The sequence below is a fragment of the Anarhichas minor genome, unplaced genomic scaffold (genome assembly GCF_050575085.1).
Source record: "Anarhichas minor isolate MPS153535 unplaced genomic scaffold, ASM5057508v1 ptg000017l, whole genome shotgun sequence".
In the NCBI taxonomy this organism is placed as follows: Eukaryota; Metazoa; Chordata; class Actinopteri; order Perciformes; family Anarhichadidae; genus Anarhichas; species Anarhichas minor.
In genome coordinates, this window is record NW_027466463.1 from 12241377 (window position 1) to 12257042 (window position 15666).

The 15666-nt window shown below is 41.9% G+C and overlaps 2 protein-coding genes across 2 annotated transcripts; one reads left to right on the plus strand and one right to left on the minus strand.

The window, feature by feature from the left end:
• Positions 1-4485: 4485 nt before the first annotated feature.
• LOC142951846 (serine/threonine-protein phosphatase PP1-gamma catalytic subunit B-like) lies at positions 4486-9887 on the minus strand. Its single transcript, XM_076093687.1, has 7 exons — positions 9484-9887; positions 8463-8594; positions 7697-7927; positions 7189-7293; positions 6022-6245; positions 5506-5640; positions 4486-5405 (listed from the first exon to the last, which is right to left on the minus strand). The coding sequence occupies exons 1-7, from the start codon at positions 9536-9538 to the stop codon at positions 5310-5312; spliced, it is 978 nt and encodes a 325-aa protein (XP_075949802.1). The 5' UTR covers positions 9539-9887; the 3' UTR covers positions 4486-5309.
• On the plus strand, positions 9459-15587 carry pelo (pelota mRNA surveillance and ribosome rescue factor). The gene is made up of 13 exons (XM_076093686.1): positions 9459-10462; positions 10965-11057; positions 11657-11807; positions 12010-12100; positions 12554-12717; positions 13498-13558; positions 13677-13838; positions 13926-13972; positions 14058-14131; positions 14233-14304; positions 14597-14671; positions 14779-14810; positions 15122-15587. The coding sequence occupies exons 1-13, from the start codon at positions 10422-10424 to the stop codon at positions 15214-15216; spliced, it is 1158 nt and encodes a 385-aa protein (XP_075949801.1). The 5' UTR covers positions 9459-10421; the 3' UTR covers positions 15217-15587.
• Positions 15588-15666: the final 79 nt, after the last annotated feature.

The following is a 15666-nucleotide window of genomic DNA, read 5'->3' on the forward strand; positions in this document are numbered from 1 at the left end:
AGGATAAGGTTTCTCCCCCGTCCCCTCCATCTCCCGCCTCGGTCTATTGCTGAAGTGTCAGTAGCCCGTGGCTGCTACTACAGCGCGAACCCTTTGCAAGATGGGATACCCGTCACTTCCAACTCCCACCTAACATGCCACGCCCTCGTGCCAGGCTGAGGGATCACCATGTCCCGCCTTAACCCCTCGAGCTCTCCCTCCTCCACATGTGAACTCTATACATGTTCCCAGTTCTGTACAAGTGTTAAGTACTGTGGCGGTGCAGCGGTACGCGCTGCCATCTTATGCAACTAAGTCCGTCTCATGCTGACTCGCATGGCACAAGCAAAGTGAGAGGGACATTTGTCACTTTCAGACGTGGGGCCAGGAAAGACATATTTCCTTAAGAAGGTTATTGTGTTTAACAGCACATTTTGAACATTTTACGCTGTCCAACTGATATGCTCCTCATCTACAATAGCTGATAGTTACAAACACATTTCATTCCTTTAGTTTTATGAAAAACAACCTGAACTAAATTGTCAGCCAGCCAGGAAGTGTAATTGTTAATTTTCTTTTAATTTCTTAAGTAACGTATTGATTTAAATAACACTCTCCAACTCAACAGGCTCCAAGCAATGGAGTTAATACGGTAATACTGCAGCATCTGCACTTAGTCTAGCATCCATTCAAATGCAGCTTTGTTCCAAACTTTAGCTTTTATGCACATTCAAAATAAATGAGGGTACCAAAAGTTTCACTGTCGCCAAAGACATAAAATCAAATGACGTGTTTGGTATTGACAGTGAGGACATAATTAGTACTGGGCAATAAGGCAATGGATAAAGGAGCTACGCTGTCGGTGGGTACTTGTTACAGCATTAGCTAATAGTAATAATAGAAGTGGCAGCTGAGTCTCTGAATTCAAAATTCCTCACGGGATATAAATAGAGCAGGTGACACTGTGCTGCTGGGCATGGCACCGCGACAGCTTTGCAGCTTTTTTTTAATTGCAGAATGGTGGACCTTTAGCCCAGGCTCGTGAGGCCAACTTTCAACTATTGGGGGGAAAATAAGACAGGATGTCGGGGGGGGACACATTTGACGCCACAGCGTCATCAGCATCCACGTGGTGCGCTGGGACGAGGAGTTCCCGATTGTTCGCACCATTCCACACATTTAGGGCTGTACTATATAAGCCTTTGGGGGAGCCGATAGGAAAGTGAGCCCGTTGATCAAAAGTGGACATTCATTCTACTGATGGGTCGAAATTGACTTGGCCTGACTCTGCATGTCTAGAACGATGTGATGAGGCGCAGACATTGTATTGGGAGAACTCAAGATCTGCAGAATCAAGCACAGCCTCCCGTTAGCTTCAGATTTGACGTACAGCTGTCTCGAGTCAGTCAATGTGCATTTCAGAGGTACTCACAGTACGTTATTTGCCGTGCAATGTTTGCAAGAATCTACACACCGTTAAGAGTTTAATCTACAATAGCATGAATTAAAGAAGAGGGTATAGTAACGCGTTATATTTAATCAGTTACTTGCACTTTTTTGAGCAACTTGTCCTTGTTAAAGTAGTTTTAATGCAGAATACTTTTGAATTTTTAGAGACTTTTTTTTGACTTTTGCTGCATTTACATATACCCTCACCGCAGAACAATTATTTAGTCATTTTTTAATTTGTTGATGTAGCCATGAGAATTTTATCATGGCCTACATTTACTAATTCAGAGATTTTAATGTGAGATTTCATCACAAATTGACCACAGACACAAGTCTATATGAAATTCTTTCTCTTTTTTTGCACATGCGTTAGGATTCTCACTCAACTATTTAGATGACTACTTTTGCTTCTACTTGAGTGCTTGTTTTCAGAATGTAAGGTATTTTTATTTGAGTGCTCTTTCTTCACCTCAGATGAAATCATCAAGCGCTTTAGTCCACACTGTCAGCCTTACAATACATTCACTGACACAGCTCCATCTATGAAGGAGATTCTGTTTCATAAGTGAATACTTGTTTTTATGTTCACAACAACTATGTTCCCCAAACAGCAGGCTGCACAGACCGTCTGCAGATGAACAAAATCCTTCTGGAGTTTCATCATAGCAGTCATAAATTAAACAATTTAGTATGTCAGGCCAGCATAGCTGTATGGACTAGTAGTATCTGTTGTCATCTGAAAGATGAACTCTTTAAAATATACCACATCTTCAATGTCTTGTCTATTTTGAGGACTCTTATCTAACCGAGACACTATTCAGAGGCTGTTCGCTATGACTGTTCGGCACGCTGCAGCCGCAGAAAAATGGATTGCACCCAATAATATATGACCCAAAGTTAGATTTTCACCCTTTTCTAACAGCATTGAATACAGTGAACCTACACACAGCAGAAACAAGGACACATTAACACCAGCAACATTTTTGGAAACATAATCTTTAGAAGTGGCGCAGTCTGAGACCACACAGCCAGTGACAAACTGTAACGACCAAGGGTGACTGAAGTCTTTAAGTTTAACGTCCCACTGTGAATGAGGACTGTGCTCCTGAAGGAGAATGAGAAAGGCACCCGAATGTCAACAGATTTGTGGTAAGAATGTCATTTCTATCAGAAGTTCAGTAACAGCTCACAGACATCTTTTACTTTATCTTATTTTGCTCACAGAAGTTTGGAAAAGGTCACAATTGTTACCGCAAGTTATCAAATAATGGGAAATGGGTTCTTCATTTTCAAGAAATGTTTTTCTGGTAGTTTCACTTAACTGGATATTTCTTTAGATTTTGAAACAATTGTTAATATCAAACTACAGGACAGGGATTTAGAGAAAAACAATTTCCATTTAAAAAAAGGTTTCTGCTCTTTTAAATCTCAACCCCCCCCCCCCCCCCCCCCTCAGCTGTACCCTTCACCTCTCACCTCATTGGTCCTGTAAAAGGAAGGCAAAATGATAGACAGATGGTTTTGAAGAAGGGTGTTGACTACAGGAAGACGAATGAATGCAAAAAGAGCCAGAGAAATACCTAAGAAAGAAATGGGATCCTTTTTTGATAAATATAGAATGAGGACCGTAAAAGAGAGGTACAGACTTTTCTACACAGCTACTGTGGCAGAAAGGGAACATTACTCCTCTAAAAGGGTAAATAGTATTGATACAAACTAATTATTGTAGGTATGATTCTGTACAAAGTGTTGCAACTACTGCTGCGGCCATAGTTGTTTTGTGTTTTTGTCTCATAGTTAGCTCAACAGCCCCACCCTGTGGATAACAGCTGAACACACAGAGACAATTCAGGCTGAATTACCCTTTGAGCATGATGGAGCAAACCCACATCAAGTCAATTACTTCACTGAACTGTAGTTTGAGTCTCAGTCAGTTTGTTGCTTATAACTGTCTTTTATGGGAGAGTGACTAATGTCACCTAATTTACTATTTGAATAAAATCTTAGTCTGGTAAATGGTGTATTAAAATCGGTTACAAGATTCAAAAAAAAGATTTTCAGTTAACATATTACACGGAGAACCAAATTGTTCAATATCAAATAAATATGAAGAAATAATCATGTGAATAAATATAAACAAAATATTCAATATAACCATGATATGAGCTGATCTGTGTATTTATCAATTAACTGAGAAACAAACTATTTTGATGATGGTGTAATTGTTAAAGATGCCAAACACATCTGCTGGTTTCAGCTTCTCAAAAGTGAGGATTTGCTTTTCTTTTCCTTGTGTTAAGCGATTGTTAACTGAACAAAATTACATTATATTTTGGTCAATTTGATGGAGAAAACAAGTAATTCTATACCATCACCGTGGTCTTTAGAAGATCGTGACGGGCATTTTTCACTACTTTCTGACATGTTACAGACGAAAGTATTAATCAAGAAAATAATGGACACATTAAATAACAAAAATAATCTAAAAATCTAAAACCCACCAGAAAGAGCTTCTTTAAACATTGACTGTTTACTGCGCCCCTCAATGAATTGTCATTGTAAAAAAAGACACTGGGTGAACGCAAATTTAATAATGAACAAGAGTTTATTGACTTGTTAAAACTCAGGCAACTCCTAGTACTGTGAGGACTTGTATCGAGATATTCAAACAAGTATTTGCAAAGGATTTAACTATAAAGCATAAAGGCAGCAGCGGGGGCGGGGCTTCAGATCTGCGGGTTGTTGAGCATGTCGTCTGCTGCTGGATGATGGACAGACCACCAACATTACAACTGACCTCCCTGGAGTCAACAAGCGCTGCAAGCAGCACTTCCAGGGGACAAGCAAAGACTATATAAATGAAGGGTCATTATGACACCATTCTAATGTTGCAGGTATTAGCACCGCCTCCTGAAAATAACAAACCTACAGGAAATGAATGAGAGCTGGCCGAAAATTGCCCCACCCAGCTACACCACCAACACCACCAGCAATACCGGGAGCCACGCTATTGTCACGTAGCAGATACAGCATTGCATTAAAAATGACTCGTAGACGTTGTAGCTCAGATTCTCGCTTTATTGGTCAACTTGATGAAAGACTACAAAACGAATTCACAAAAAATCTCTTTCAAGTAATCAAATCTGTACAAACCTAAACTGTATGGGGTTTTTACAGCTCTGGCTCATATGAATCCGAAGAGTCATATGCGTGTGTGTGTGTGTGTGTGTGTGTGTGTGTGTATGTGTGTGTGTGTGGGTAAGCATGTCCTTGCTCTTCTGAGACATGGTGACATACTCGTTCCTGTTCAAGGATACCGAGACGCAACGCTCCGATAGGCAAGTCCGCGCACGCATGCACGCACACACACAGACACACATGCACACACACTTGTGATGGAGATTTTACAGTACAGAGGACAGGGAAAACAAAATACTTCCCCCCTCCACGAGTACACACACGCCACCTGCTGGCAGGGGTTCGCTGCTAAATTCATCACGTCAGCAATCTCCCACTGTCTCCCAGACCCTGCGTTCTCAAGTCAAAATTACTGTACAGACAGACACTGTGGTTTTAACCTTTCCACGGGAGGAGTGGCAAGAGAGAGGGGAAAGTATAAATCTCTAATACTCTCACACCAATTGTACACGTGCACACATGATTTTAATGCTCACCGGCAGACGAGAAACATTGGTCATCTGCGCACGCACGCACTCACTCACTCAGACAATTCGTAACATTAAATGTTTTAAGAAGTACAGATAAAAAAGGAAAAAAGCCCTGGGTATAGGTTTCATTTCTGGCTGTTTGGTGAAAGAAAGGAGAAGAGAGGTAGAGAGGGCAGGAGGGGTGGGTCGGAGGTCGAGGGCAGACTACTGGTGTCATTTCTTAGCTTTCCTTGGGGGGGTGACTGGGCGGCCAGAGCCCATTCCCCCTCCGCCACCGTAGAACAGCTTCTTGTCTGCAGGTTTGAGAATCTGTAAATAGGCAAAGACGATAAAACTCAGCAAAAGTGAACATCAAAAATGCTGAAATTTGAATATGTAGGACGTGTGTGTTCATCTCTCTCTGCCTTACCTGGAATGAGCACATGAGGGTCTCATCTACGCTCATCATGGCTCCGGCGTTGTCAAACTCCCCGCAGTAGTTTGGGGCTGAGAACAGCGTCACCAGCTGCCTCTTTGCAAAGAACTCGTATCCGTCCTCGACCACCTGAAAACACATTCACGACATGTTAACAAGCTGTTCTTTTAAGGAGACTAATTTCAAACATTTGCTTCTCACCTGTTAACAATAAATCATTTACAAAATGTTAACAAAAGAGCTTATACATCATAAATACATTGCTATCACTTAAATGGCCGCCCTGGTTATCAGTAAAACTGGGCTGAAATCCAACTGTGCTGAAATGGCCATGGGGTTATCCAAGTACTTAGCAGTTCAATCTGACTTTACTTCAAATATTCACTAACAGCTGGACATGCTTGTTTGATAAAAGTGCTAGCCTTGCATTAACTACGAAAAGGAGTTCTTGTTAAAATTCTAGGCGTTCATTCCTACATCTTAACCGTGGGATCAAGGTAGTGCACTGACCTGATGGGCCCGACAAATGAGGTCCATGTCGTGTTTGTGGAGGAATTTTGTGACCACGTCGGCGCCAAAGGTGAAGGAGACGCCGCGGTCGTTCTCGCCCCAGCCGAGCACGTCCTTATCCGGGTCGGCCCACAGCAGATCGCAGAGGAGGCCCTGGTCAGGCACGTCAGTGGGGCGCATGACCCGTCGCACCTGCTCCATAGACTGGAGGTCTGGGGACAGGCCTGGAGACGTTCGATGTAGGACAATGAAATGTTAGAAAGCAGAAGAACAAAAACATACAGTTTGTTTCTTGGTGTTCTGAAGTCTAGGTTTGGTTTTACTGCCCATTAAAAAAAAAAAAAAAGGTAAAAAATTCACCGGAGAGAAAATATCTTGATGTCAATATCCCAACTAAAACAAGGCAAATGTAAAATCACATAAAATACATTTTCTGAAATAAGACCTGCAATCAACTATACAGGAACTACATTATTTACGTTTACTGTGGTGTTTGTTCACTTTGTCAATGATCGTAAACACAGACGTAAATCAGACCCTTATTAACTTTTTAGAGCCGATTAGAAATCAACAGAATTCATTGGCATCCACTTAATCGTTTGAGGAACTTTTAAGCAAAAACTGCAAACATGACCTATTTACTGCTTCCCTATTAAGTATGATCTTGTAGACATTTTTTAAATGCTCAAACTTTGAGTTGTGTATGAATACTTCTCATTTATATGATTATAAAAGAGGCCTTGAGGCTTTGACTGCAGTGTGCTCAACAGATAAAAACGATTGAAACATACAATATCCTTTCCGTGTGTTATGTAATTGAATGTTTGAAGGGGAAGATGGCGTTTGCCGTCATGACTGTCGGTGCCTGTTTACATATATTGCATAGTGGGTCTCGCAAATACGAGATAGCGTGACTGGCTGTTGGTGTCAAGTTATTTTCTTGTTAGAAGCACCGCAAGTGTGATTAGAAATAAGAATAAAAGAAATGCTCTACAGCCATGACCGCTGAACAGGACAAGGCTACATAAATAAACCCAAACAACATATTAAGATCCCACACAGTCTAGCAGGCCTTTGACCGTTGTGTTGACAGTAACCACAGTGCAGAGGCGAGTTTGTGTGCGCTCGCTCTGGATCGAAGCCAAATGAAGTGTTTGAAGAGGATACCTCCATGGCAACAGAAAATCTTCTCATCAACAATGGCTGCTACAGGCAAACAGTTGAAGCAGTCAGTGAAGGTCTTCCACAGCTTTATGTTGTATCGCCTCTTACCTGTGGGAGGAAGCCAAAATCACATGAACCCCAATCTAATCTCGAAACCAATAAAATGAAGAGAACCTATTGCATCACTGTAGAAACAATACTTTCCAAAAACACGACTCTAAAAAAGCAGAGAACAGCTTGTGATTATTCACGGCTCATAGTGCCCTTTCATACTGCGACGTTATCTGTGTTCTGGCTTTAGTTTCTACAGATAAGTCAGTTTCACTGTTTTTGTCAACTCTTAACGATACTCTTTATTTTTTCCCAGGTTTCTAACATTTAAAACATCTTAATGTACACCAATGACTGCATTACCATGACTATACAAAAGCCTTCAGGCTCAGGCTTACATATTTAGCAAACTGCTGAATAGAAGTGGTAACATTAATGTATGTATGCATCTCAAACTTACACTCATCGTAGAAGCCATATATTCTGTTAATGGAGGCGCACTCATGGTTTCCTCTCAGCAGGAAGAAGTTTTCTGGGTATTTGATCTTGTATGCCAACAACAGGCAGATGGTCTCGAGGGACTGCTTGCCTCTGTCTACATAATCCCCCAGAAAGAGATAGTTGCTCTCTGGTGGAAAGCCCCCATATTCAAACAGCCTCAGCAGGTCGTAGTACTGCCCATGAACATCACCTGGGGAGAGAAGCAGCATTAGAATGGAAACAGCAATGGTTGGTCAAAGGTGTAATCATCATGCTGCGAGTGTATATGTGTGCACAACAAAAAGGTGAGGGACTTGGATAGAGGTACAAAAACACTCGGCACCCTGCAAATTAACAGACAACTAACTGAATGTGCAGGCGTGCATTTAGTGCGAGGATGCTGGTGATTCTCACAACACTGCATACTTGGCCAGTTCCTGAAATTTGTAGACTGTTTCTTTAAACTAACATTCTTCATTAAGTGACATCAGCAGTGTGACGCGGGAGGGCAAATCCAGGGAGACTTAAGGGGCAAAACAGCCCTGCACTGGAAAGCCAGTTTTAACAGCTCATCCCTATAGTTCTGTAATCATGTGGCACGGTCACAGCCATGCACTATATAACGTGAGAGCGGGCTTTCTCATAACAGTCCAGCACTATAAGCTACAGTCTAAGAGTGTTTGTAAATGCTTTTTGACCACACTTGTGAGTTCTCCCAAACTCTAAAGAACACAACTAAGCCTCACCACAGATCTTGAGGGGCGCCTCAAGTTCGAGCAGAATTGGCTGGCTGAGGAAGATCTCCCGGGATTTGAGGCAGAGACCACGGATTTCATTTTCTGTCAGCTGAACATTTTTGCCAGGTCTGGAGCCTTTCACTGCGAAGAGAAAAGGCAACAAGAGTGAGAAACAAAAGACCATGAACACAGTAGAGTTTAGTATTCATACTCATGCGTTACTAAAATGTGTGAGCACTGTTATTGTGTGTGTGTGCGCTCATTAGTATTCAATCATGGACTCTTTCCTCCATCATATAAGCAATCACTCTAAAATAAAATATGTTTGATTGATGTGTGGAAGAAAATAATGGTGGATTGAATGTTTTTAAACTTGAATGGCGAGTACTAATCTAGTGAAGCTCCGTTTTTAAGCAGTAAACATGTATTAATATTCTACTTTGCCCTTGAATTCAGCCAAGTAGCAGCTTTAAGAGACACATCCTGGAGATGACCCATAAATAGTGAACTTATGACTTTCTGATACCACAAAGAGTGCTAGTACATGTATATGGAGATTACTTTAACTACTAGCTCAAAACATGCCACCTGATGATATACAGAGAGACATTTATAATATGTTCCTTAGCATATATCTTGACCGTTCTGCTCAAATGCATTTGGCTATAAAGAAAAGTAAATTTCGTCCAAAGATTCGTTAAACACGGGCAGGACGTGGACGACAAAATTAGCAAGATGCTTTATATTGCTCCAAATACATCATTTTAAGTGAAAACGTTAATTCCAATTCAACGACACCGACCATTATAATGTCCAGTGTGATAATAATGTTGACGTTATTAAATGCTGGTGAGGTTAATTTTCTGCAGGAAGGATGCTGCGGACTATAAGTGGCGGTGAATAGTCTGTGTTTCGTTAAAAGAAAGAGATGAACTCTGCTATAACGTAGCATAGGTGGCTATCGTTGTCTAGCCTCTGTTAGCTAAAATGGCTACCTCGGAGGAATACATATCGAGCGGAACAGTCTTACCTTCCAGCAGACGTTGTATAATGGAGTCGATGTTCAGCTTATCGGCTTCGGCCATGCTATTCTGGTTGGTTTCTAATCACTCCGACGAATACAAGACTTAGTAAGTGTTCACTGGCTACCCGAGTTACCGTTAGCTCGACTAGTTTAGCGTTAATCGGCTACCGTTAGCCCGCTAGCTAGCTAACCTTGGGGCAGAATTGGCAACCTCAAAATGTGAGGCTTGGTGCTGAATTGTTAAAGACGTGATGGCTGTCATGTACTTCAGAAATCCGCCTTCGTCAACTATTTTCCATCAGATATCCGAATTAATGGTCAGTATTCGTAATTTCTCGTGACAACTATATTTCTGCCGTAGCTACTAGCACCATGCCATCGACAAAAAAATGGCTCGACGAGCGCTAGCCCAGAGCGAGGTTGAACGGAAAAAAAAGCTCTGATCGCTCTCGTGCTCCCATTGGTTGGTTTGGCCAATAGGCGGTGTTTAGGGGGCCATTACTCTCCCTGATTGGCTGTTCTCAACGTCGGTCATCATTTGCTTATCTCAAACCACAATGTAAAAAGAGCAATCGTTCTCGGGTATATGTCGCGTTTTTGTTGGCCGTAATTGGAATATTGTTGTCAACAATGTAAGATAAACCGCGTTTGACCACATTTACTCAATTATTGGCGTTTGAATCGTTCTGTATTCGTTGCGCAGTAAAGCGACACCCACGGAAGTGACCAAGATGGGAGCAACTGACGACGTACTTTGGCATGACGCAATGTCCAAGCGCCTGGCAACACTCCCCGAATGATTCATTCTGAAGTTGAGAAATGGCTTAGCGTTACCTAGCTTTACAATTGTCTGTTGAGATAAACATGACTCTAACTCAGATACACGTTAAACTATCTATTTCACGATAACAGTACTCTTTTGTACACCATACAACCATCCGACCATGAAGTTGCTCCACAAAGACATTGAAAAAGATTATGCCGGGTGAGTGACTGGCTAATGTTAGCAAGCTAACCAGCATGGTATATTGCAGCTGATTGTAACGTTACATGTGTCAACTTAATCAACTTAATCAAGTTTCAATATGTGATTTACATTCCCCTGTACCAGTGTGTGGAGACGTTGTGAGTTTTGGGCTATTTGGTACAAAATAGTTATTATGTAAACACACACACACACACACACATACGACACGAAAGATAACCATATGAGCATAGATTGTATGACAAAGACTATGTCGATGACAGAGCATATACAAAACAAAGTAAGTAAACAAATCTAACCCTATATAGTTATAATTGATTTACACTCCATAATTGCTGTAGCAGAATGGACGCATAACTGCACCATCTGTGTAATTGCCCTCACTAATGAGGAGACCTCTTTAAGTAGGAGCATATCCATAGTTTAATGATGTGATAATCAAAACCCACGTGACATAACACCAACTCAGAACCTGGCTTATTGACTTCATGCACTTCTTCAGCCAGGTGACTCTGATGCCAGAGGAGGCAGAGGATATGTGGCACACCTACAACCTGCTGCAGGTGGGGGACAGCCTGAGAGCCTCCACCATCAGGTAACCACTAACTTCTGTGGCATAAAGTGAAGGCTGAAGCCCTGTAGTGCAATGCACGCACACATATCTCAGCACACATTGTATCTTTGTTACCTTGTAGCACTGCAGAATTGGCAATGCAACACCTTTTTGTTTTATTATTCCATTAGCTGATATGGATAAAGATTCTCCTACAAGTTACAGTGTACATTTATATAGTGTCAAGTCAAAGCTACTCAAGGTTTAGCTCACGTCCACCTTAAATATGGCCACTGATCAGATTTGATCACCCAAAACAAGCAATGCAGCGGGCCACGCAGGTGGACTTTGTAGCAACCTGACAGATCTGAAATGGAGAGCTGCAACAAAAAGCTTTATTTACACATGACTTCTGCTTTTGCAAGAATTCCAGCTCTGTATTGTACCTTCTCAGCAATATAAATACTGCAAGTCTGCTTCAGAAACGTATGTTGATCATGATAGGAATCACAATAGTGTTTGCAAATGATTGTGCTTGTTCATCAGCTTTTCTCTCACTCTCTGTCTGTGTATCGCTCATTGTTTTGGTCGGAAACACACACACACACAGGACTAAGCTCACTTTTCCCCTGTTCACACAGGAAGGTGCAGACAGAGTCACCTACTGGAAGTGTGGGCAGCTCCAGAGTTCGCACTACTCTGACCTTAAGTGTGGAGACTATCGACTTTGACTCTCAGGCCTGCCAGTTGAGAGTAAAGGGCACTAACCTAGAGGAGAACCAGTATGTCAAGGTCTGAGATTTTTAAGCAACCTGGCAGCTGTTGTCATGTCACATGTATGTTTTAAAGTATGGCAGGCGGACTAGAGTAATGAAATTTGGGAGGCAAGGATTGAAATTCATTGCCCAGCCGTACTACTTGTCATTTGTGTTATTGTTAACTCCTGTTTGATATAAGTAGTAGTTGTGATTGTGTTCTCTTCTTCATTCATCAGATGGGGGCTTACCACACTATCGAGCTCGAGCTCAACAGGAAGTTCACTCTGGCTAAAAAGAGCTGGGACAGCGTTGTGCTGGATAGAATCGGTGAGCAGGTGCCACTGAGATTCTAATTAGTTTTGTTCGGTCAGATTAACCACAGCAGAAAATATTGCTTTCATTCTTGTGTTTGGTTCATTTAATCCCACACTTCCCACGTCAACCAGGACTTGTAAACAATAATCACATGGACTCACAACTGTCTTGTTTACCAGACTGAATTTGATGGTCTTTTGCAACTGCACACTCAGCTGTTAGAATCTCAGCATCCGATTCCATATACACATTAAACTGCATGTTACATTTTTGCCTGTTGGCTAGTTATGTAAATCCCTTTGCTTGAATGTTTTGCTAATGTCTTACAATGATACTATGACTTGCTCTTTTTTATTCTTAGTAATAAATCAACTACAATTACCAATTACACATTTAAAACATTTCTTGATTATGTCACAAAGTACCCACAAGCTCACATTTATGGTTGCCTTGTCTACCCTTCAGAGCAGGCATGTGATGCAACCCAGAAGGCAGATGTGGCGGCTGTGGTAATGCAGGAGGGTCTGGCCAACCTGGTGCTCGTGACCCCTGCCATGACTCTGGTCCGTGCAAAGGTGGAGGTCACCATTCCTCGCAAGAGAAGGGGAAGCTGCACTCAGCACGAGAAGGTAGGTCAACTTTCTGCAGCCGCAAGGAGCTCAGACACAGGAAGTTGTTTTTGACATATAAATATAGAATTTACAGTAAGTAAAATAGGGTACATCAAAAACAGAAGAAATAACCAATAAAACAATCGTATTTTGAAATCGAGTCATGCTAAATTTTACCATCCATAAAAAAAGAATCAACATTAAAGGGAAACTTTGCCTCCTTTTATGTGGATGTCCAATCAGCTTTGATGGTTAAATGTAGTCGATATTGACCCAGAAAGCTGAGTTCGCAGCTGCCAAGTATGTTGTACTTCCTGCCTCCAGTGGCGTCATTTGACATGACAGTGACGACGTTGAATGCAAGGAAGAACTGCAGGCTAATAGAGCCTGGACTGCTGGTGTCTACCTCTGGGTAGCCAGGGGGACGTGCTCTAGAAACCGCTCAAAAACAGAAATTCCTCGGTTCTCTAGCTGCGGGCGGAGCGGACCCTCCTGGCGTTAAAAGCTCAACGCATCCTGGTACAGCAGGAGAACTCAGCTTTCTCATTCAGTATAGCACGCGCTGAGGAATTTATTGCTTCAATTGAATATCAAAAACTGATTATGCATCCACATAAGTGGTGCATTTTCCCTTTAAGACAAGAGTCAGGGAGAGATAGAGAGTGTGTTGGATGCAAAAATAACGTTTTTGTTTAGTTATCATGTGGGTAAGATGACCCCAGGTTTAAAACACAGTTCCTCAGTACTGGGACCTGGTGTATTAGTCATGTGGGCTGATGTTTGTCTCTCTGTTTGCAGGCGCTGGAGAGGTTCTATGAGGCTGTGATGCAGGCAATTCTTCGCCACATCAATTTCGATGGTAGAGCCGCTGTGTAGACCCTGACATATACACACGTACACATGCATACATATACAGTATGTTCCTGTTCTGTGTCACACACTTCTCCTTTTTATTTCTCTTCCTTGCCTTCTACTAGTTGTAAAGTGCATCCTGGTCGCCAGTCCAGGGTTTGTGAAGGACCAGTTCATCACCTACCTTTATAAAGAGGCGGTGCGTCAGGACAACAAAATCCTGCTGGAGAATCGACCCAAATTCATGCTGGTCCACTCGTCATCGGGTCACAAGTACTCACTCAAAGGTATGAGCTGGTGGGTAATACAATAGACTGAAGCGGTCAAATGTTATCACAAGGTGGAAACTTAGTGAAAAGCTTGTTGTTTTGCAGAAATCCTGACTGACCCCACTGTGACAAGTAGGCTTTCTGATACCAAGGTGACTCTGCTCGTTTAATTGTCTCGTAAACAAATGCTCGCAAGTTGACAGAAGTGACTCACTGGTATTTATGTTTGCCTTTCAGGCAGCTGGAGAGGTGAAAGCCCTGGACGATTTTTACAAGATGCTCCAGCATGAGCCGGACCGAGCCTTCTATGGGTGAGTGATGATGGACTAGAACGGTCAACAGGAAGTGACCCACGGAGTCCTCCACATTCACACTGATGATCCACAACCTCTGTGTCTTTGCATCCTCACAGAATCGCTCATGTGGAGAAAGCTGCCGATGCCCTCGCTATTGACACCTTGTTGATAAGCGATAACCTGTTCAGGTACATGCTGAGACATTCTTTGGGTTATCTATTTTTAATCAGACAGACTTGTCGGGTTAACCTCGTCGCTGCTGAAATTTTCAATCGTTTTCTCCTGGATTGTCTAATTTTATTCAATCAAAAATATATGCTATCAAATACAAAATTCACATTAATTCAGCTAGTCACATATTCCTTAATCTATTCTTGCAACTTATCTGGCTTTAAACATATCGGTGATGTCAACACACAGTCGGGAACAATCAAATCTGATCTGTGTAACAATGCATGTTTTGTGTCTCCATCCGTCCAGACATCAGGATGTCCCCACGAGGAGTCGCTACGTTCGGTTGGTGGACAGCGTGAGAGACAATGGCGGCAATGTCAGGTACAAATCCTCCTTTAACAGACCCACGACGTTAACGTTCACTCACAACTGGCAGAATATACTTTGTCAAGCATCCAGCTAATGGACTTCCTCTCTTTTTCATGCAGAATATTCTCCAGCCTTCACGTGTCTGGTGAACGTAAGTTATAAAAACACCGATTTTATTTATTCTACATTAGAAGACATGGAAGTTTTTTTGATAAACATATCTGAAGTATTCATTTGAACATTGTATTAATTCATGTTTACATTTAGTGTTCCTCACCAAAAGGCATTGTGGGTATCTTTGACGCCTAACAAACGTGTTGAATGTATTCTGTTCCTCATCCAACATTTGACTATCTCTTTATTGATGACCTCCAGCTGCACTTTTGTTCTTAAAAATGAAATATGCCTCAAGTCCTGGCTGTGTGCCGTCCCCTTTTGATTTGTCCTTGACTGTCTCCTCAGAACTGACTCAGCTGAGTGGGGTGGCTGCCCTCTTGCGGTTTCCCATTGCCGACCTATCGGAGACCGAGGACGACAGCAGCTCAGACGAAGAATGATCCACAGAAACGGAAGATCGTCGCAGATAACACAAGAACGCATTGACTCAGAGTGTTGTAAAACAATAAAACTCGTGTGGTGTACTCTATGTATGCCACCACTGCGACATTCACACCTCTATCACGTCTAATCTACACACCTCCTGTTTTCTTAAAGAGGCCGTAATTTAAAATAATTGAATGCCATTTTTAGTGCTTTTGGTTTGAAGGTGACAGTGTGTTTGAAAGCAGAAGGGAATGCCAATGAAAAGGATTGAACAGTTGTTGCCAAGTCCAAATGAAAGCAGTTAGCAATAGAACAAAAATATGATTTTTCTTTCCACGTGTATATACAATATATCCCTCTTGCAAATAAACGACAGAATCATTCATCCATGTGTTATTGTACTTTTTCACATGAACTATTCTCAGCATTCATAAATGAAAGACATGTTGGAGCAAGATGTAAAA